Raw genomic sequence first — 6,196 nt, 5'->3', positions numbered from 1 at the left:
TTCTTGACTGCACCAGCATTCTTAGAACGTGTGAGTTTGTCACCATCCATGATTGTAAGAGCCATTGCACACAAATCTTCGTAATTAGGCATCCACTTGCCCCTGGATTCTGATTGAAAAGTAGTACAAAGTTCCCTTCTTGAAATTCATGGGGACGAACCTTTTTGTTAGAAGCTTGTTTCAAACTTCTCTTGATATATTTGTACAAGGTCGTCATGAGTTTAGATTCGATCAAGCTTGGACTTTAGTAGAACTCCTATTAACGGGACTTCAACCTCCACGGGAAGCACTATCTCCATGTTGTATATTGGGGAAGGAGGGGGGTTGCCCCTGTTTGAAATGTGTACTGAAGTACGATATCCGTGCGAGGCAACAGTAACATCTCATGCCAGTCTTTGTGAGTGACTGCCATCTTCTGAACAATCTCCTTGATATTTTGTTTGTAGCTTCAATGGCTAAGATGCCCCAATATGTGAGAGATCTCGTCGGGAATCTCTTCATTTTCCTTCTTCAGCTTCGGACACAGGGAACTCAAAGTTGGAAGAGAGTACATGGTTAACGTGTTCAACGGGTTTATTAATGCATGATTTGATTATTGATTTTGACAAGTGTAAGTTATGATTATGCAGATATTTGAGAATGATTATATTTTTTTTGGTTTTTTGTATTACCATTTTTCCAGAACAAAGCACAAAATAAAAAACAAAGTCGGGATCAAAACGACCTTTTTATTAATGATGAAAATGCTTAAAGCAAAAAGCCCTACACCAGTTCACTTTCGTCTCGGGCAGAACGAAAGGGTTTTTTTTTTGAAAAGCAGCAAACAACAAACCAACGAATTATTTGAACAGATAAGTAGTAGAAGGAACATCAAAAACGACCCAAATGTGGCTTGCAAGTCCGAATTCAATCTTCGAAGAGCAATATATTGGCTTCAATTAGCTTCTGGACTTCAATCTTCAAAGAGAGACAGTGCTCAATGTCATGGCCGGGTGCTCCTTGATGAAAGGCACAAGAGAGGTCAGGTTGATACCCAACCGGCAACTCGTCGGGCACTCGGGGAGGCTTTCTAGTTTGGACAAGGTTCTTCATTAGCAAGATGGGAAGCAGCTCCACATACGTCATTGGGATTGGGTCAAACTGCATCTTTGGAGCCTGTTGTCGAGGCTGTTGTTGATGTTGGCGTTCAGGCCCTTGCTGGAACTGCGGCTGATTTTGCGAAGCTACCAGTGAAACCACCAGCGTGCTCAGTCTCTCTGAATCGGCCTGGAGTGTTGTGATCTCTTGTTCAGACTGATATGTTCACTCTTTTTGTTTGCACGAGTGTTGTAGGTGCGAGTTGGCCTTGGACGAGGACAGTCGGACCACTTTTGAGACAGATTGACCTTTTATAGAAAAGAAAGATTTGTGAGACTCGGAATTGAGACTATGAAATGCAAAATGGTGCATGATGCTTATGCAAAAATAGACACTTTTTTTTCCGAAGGACTTATAAAAGCAAGTTTGTAAACATCATAATTGAAAAATTCACTGACTAATTAAAGTACTATAAGATAACTCCCTTTTAACAAAACTGAGCCAAGGGATAGACTCCAAAGTACATCACAAAAAGTTAGGAAATAACATAAAATGGTGAATCAACTAGGAAACTCTTGAGCTCTTGTAGTAGACTATTCCTCGAAATCTGGGTGCACCCCTGCGAAGAAATCCATGCACTCCTTCTTGCTGATAAATTGTGCAAGCCTCGCACTTTGAGCTTGGATCTGAGCGTTTTTCTCGATCAATTGTCGCTCTTTGTTGAGGAGCTCATGCTTGAGCTGCAGTATTTCCACATCTTTATCCCCTACTTCAGACATAGCTTCCTCGTACTTCCTTTTCCAAGTGGTACACACACGGTTTAAGTCAGCCATTTTCTCTTGGTACTTTTCTTGGGTACTAAGGGGTAGGGGTAAAGGTATTGTTGGAGTGGTTGAGGACAAGTACCTCGGTATAGGGTAAGGCATCATATACTCAGCAGCTCTATCGATAACCCATTGGGTATAGGTTTCATAAGTGAGGTCTGACTTATCCCCCAATTGATTGCTGTTTTTTCTGCGGATGGTACGCCAAGCTTTCATGAACTGGTCTCTCATACCCTTGCTATCGGTGAGGTTGAGATAGAATGTGCCCTCTAGTGCAATGTTGCAAGGCTTTTCTTTCATAGGATACCCGAACTGGCGTCTAGCTAGGATAGGGTTGTAGCTGATTCCCCCATGAATACCGAGGAGAGGCACATTACCGAAGTCTCCACATGAGTCAATGATGGTTCCGGTATCGTAAGCTGGGTTGTACCAAACTACATCGGCTGGAGCAAGGGACATGATTTTCTCTGAGTATATAGCTTTGTCTTTGGAGAGGTAGAATTGGGGTAGGTGTGAGATGTACCACCTATAGAGTAAAGGTGCACAACAAAGGATGGTTCCGCCCTGCTTATCGGTTCTATGGTGGATGGAGTGGTAAGTATCAGCAAGGAGAGTTGGGACAGGGTTTTTGGTGAGGAAAATTTGGATGGCATTAACATCGACGAAACCATTAACGTTGGGGAAAAGCACAAGGCCATAGATGAGCAAGGCCAGGATGGACTCGAAAGCAAGGGTATTCTTTGATGCAGCAAAAATGTTGGCTTTACTGATTAGGAATTTGGAAGTTAGCCCCTGGATTTTCTCTTTCCCTTTGGTAGTGAGGTTATCAGTTATGTCGGATATCTTGAGGTGAAGGGCTTTTGCAATATCGGATGCTGTAGGGGGCCCCTCGAGACCACTGAAAGGTATTCTGTCAAGTACTGGTAAGCCGACCAAGTAGGAATACTCTTCAAGGGTGGGGACAAGCTGGTAGTCCGGGAAGGTGAAGCAGTGGAGACGAGGATCGTAGAATTGGACCAGAGTCTTGAGGATCCCTTCGTCGAACTTTGTATTGAGAATCTTGAGCAACTTCCCATGGTGAGATTGAAACCTCGCTTGATTAGTGATGACATCTCCCAAACTCCTCAAGCTTTCCAGATCTTGGCTTTGGAAGCTATACTTCTTAATACTCCTAGTAGTCATATCTACAATGTTTACAAAAAAACTTGTTTAAGTCCTTCGATATTTTTTTTTTTAATGAGAAAAAGAATTTGTTTTATGAATGAATGCATGTATGCATGATTATGCTAACACAAATGGTGAAATTATGGCGAGGTTAAGTCACATGTTGGAGTCAAGGGTAACAACGCCATTAGGTAAGGACTATGGTTTCATTTGTAATTGTAACAAAGGTTCTACCAAGTTCCCAAATTACAACTAACCTTATGAATATATCGGTGTATAGGAATGCTCCTAGTCCAATAACATCCATAAGGTAGTCTAGTTTGAGTGTAGTATCGCGTGACAACTAAAGTCAAGAATGCTCTTGGTTTAGCCACCGCACTACGTCCTAAAAAGGCCAAGATGGGTTAAGGGTTACTAAGGTCCACGGCTTCGACGGACACTCACATTGAAAGTAATAACGTCGACATGAATGCTCATGACAACAAGAGTACTACCTTCTGCGAGGCCTCCACCGAGTAGGGTTATCACATGTGCACATGGTCCAAGAATGCTCTTGGTATGACACTATGATTATACCCCGTCCTATCTTACATTTCTCTCAAGTCCGGGTTAGGACTTATCTCACCACTCACGTTAAAAGAAGGGAGAAAGAAGAAGGAAGAACAAATATATACACGAATTTCCATCTTTTATTTTTGTTTTTTTTAAGCAAGTTATAGCACAAAAATTTAAATAAAGCCAAGTTAGGCTCAACCCTCTTAGGGGGTCCCCAGTGAAGTCGCCATTTCTGTCGCGTCATTTTTCGGAGATCAAAGCCATTTGGTTAGCGTTTGACTCACTTTTTATTTCACGACTTTGAAAAAATTTATTTAAATTGGGGGGTCCGGGGGTTGGTTATATTTAGGGAAGGTATTGGCACCCTAAATATTCGTAGTACTCTACGAGAACCTTTTGGTTTTATTTAAAATTTTGTGCTATGAACTTGCTTGCTTTTTTTTAAAAAAGATGAAACTTTGAAATGATTAAAAAAAAAAGAAGACCTAATTATCTACATTTTATTGATTTGGAAGGACGAGTGTCCTCTGCCTACGTACCCGTGAGGGATCAAAACCTCGTAGTTCGGGGTTAAAAAAATGACGTTTGATTGGTTGAGTGTTTTTTAATGTTTTTGAAAAGGTTTTAAAATGAAAGAAAGCCAAAATGGCGAAGTAAGCTTGTTTGTATTTTTTATATTAAAGAAGAGAGACTCAAAATGAAATTAGATTGATTAACGTTTGATTTAAGAAAATAAAAATAAAAAGACGTCACTTGATTTAAGATCAAGGTTTATTTAAGAAAATATTTTTTTGTGATTTTTTGTTATTTGCATGTTTTTGTTGTTTTTGAATAATAACTAGACTAAAAATAAACTAACGTAGCAATAAAATAAAAGCGTGAGAATTTTATAGTGATGTTGGATCACCGCAAAAATTCCCTAACCTAATTTAATTTTTTTGCATTTTTTGATATATAAAGCAGTAAAAGAAATAAAAAGACACACACACACACTTTTTCTCATTTATATTTGTACAATTGACCTAATAACATTCTATTTCCATGCAATAAAATGAATTACGAAAAATAAATATGCATATATAAATAAAAATGCAGAAATAAATCTAAACTAATAAAAATGCATGAGAGAATAAATAAAATGCTAAACAAAATAACATGCGTGAAGGAACCTAAGAAATAAAATGCAGGGGTGCAAAGAATAAACAAAAAAAGATTAGAGGAAATAATCTGGGCCGTTGATTTAATCAACGGCCCTGATCTGATCAGGAATTAAGGAAAGCCAGCCATTGGATTAAAACGAGAGGATGGAGGCGCGTGGGTGCATGGTAAGACCATGCACCCTTGAGCACTGGATCTAAGGGTTATATACATAACCCAACCGCCTCTGTCTCTCTTTCATTTGCTTTCTTCTTTTTTTTCAATTTTTTCTTCTTCGTTCTCGTTTCTCTCTCATCTTCTTTCTCGTTTTCTACTTCTTCTTTCTCCTTCTTATCTTCTTTTTTTGGTTCTTTTCAACACAACCTACAAAATAAATAATAAAAAAAAGGTGACCTTGAACAACAGAAGGTTTATACCTTTGGTTTAGAGATCGGACTGGTTTGTGTGGCTGTTGGTTCCGATCTGTTGCTGTGTGTAATTGTTCGATAAACACCGGTGAAAATTGTGCGGGTTTGCAGGTTTATTGTGGATGAAATTGTGTCTGTGAGATTGTGTTGATTTTGCAGGTTAATTGTGCGGTGATCAATTGGGTTTTTTTGGTGAATTTTGTGTGTGAATTGGCTTTGAAAACTTTGTGATTCTGGATTTTTTCTGTGTATTTCTGTGTCCCTTTGATATGTGATTTTGTTCCTTTTAAACAAATTTGCAAATCTCAATTTGGACAGGAATTAACTCTGATTAAAAGTGCCTTGAATGGTGATTAAAACCTGTTTAAGAGCTGGTACGCGTTTGATGCAAAAAGGAAACAAAACTTCTGACTTTTGTTGATCCAGCCACTGATGGTGGCGTGAAGCCAATTTGGACCATGGACAACTTTTTTGGGACTTATTGGGAATAATTTAAGACAAAATAAAATAAGACACACCTAATAAAATAAAAATTAAAGACAAATTAAAAAACGAAAAAAAAACTAAAATAGGATTAGAATTAAAAGAAATTTTTTTTTTTAATAAAAGATGGAAATTTGAAAAAAAATAAAAGTAGGATAAAATAAAAATAATAATAATAACAGAGAGACGAGGGCCCGACTCGAACCAAAAATGAGGTATTTTAAAATACCTCTCTGCCGAAATTTTAACTGAAACGTCAAAGAATATTCCGGGTCAGAGGACATGTGTCAGTGAGACCTTAGGTCAAAAATTGGGGTATGACAACTATTAAAAATAAATTATAAAACATAAATATTAAAGTAACAGTATAAAGTGGAAGAAATTGTTAGATGAAAAATCAAACCAATCAGCTAGGGAAAAATTAAACCAATCAATGAGCTAGGGAAAAAACTCAAAAATTTATAAGCCGTATAAAATAAGTAATGATATGATGTGGAAGAATTTGTGAGATGAAATATCAAACCACTC

The 6,196-nt window shown here is 38.1% G+C and overlaps 1 protein-coding gene across 1 annotated transcript; it reads right to left on the bottom strand.

The window, feature by feature from the left end:
* Positions 1-708: 708 nt before the first annotated feature.
* LOC146936418 (uncharacterized) lies at positions 709-4,418 on the bottom strand. Its single transcript, XM_085751268.1, has one exon. It carries the CDS (start codon positions 3,081-3,083, stop codon positions 1,671-1,673), a length of 1,413 nt encoding a protein of 470 aa, XP_085607394.1. The 5' UTR covers positions 3,084-4,418; the 3' UTR covers positions 709-1,670.
* Between the last annotated feature and the right edge of the window lie 1,778 nt (positions 4,419-6,196).

Source organism: Medicago sativa, chromosome 3, assembly GCF_051527215.1.
Source record: "Medicago sativa cultivar Bolivia chromosome 3, Bolivia_mono, whole genome shotgun sequence".
Classification (NCBI taxonomy): domain Eukaryota; kingdom Viridiplantae; phylum Streptophyta; class Magnoliopsida; order Fabales; family Fabaceae; genus Medicago; species Medicago sativa.
Note: the sequence above shows the minus strand (reverse complement) of the source record. Positions and strands in the feature narration are given on the sequence as shown.

Excerpts from the sequence above, each read along its gene's own strand:
- LOC146936418 (XM_085751268.1), bottom strand. The coding sequence starts at position 3,083 with ATGACTACTAGGAGTATTAAGAAGTATAGCTTCCAAAGCCAAGATCTG.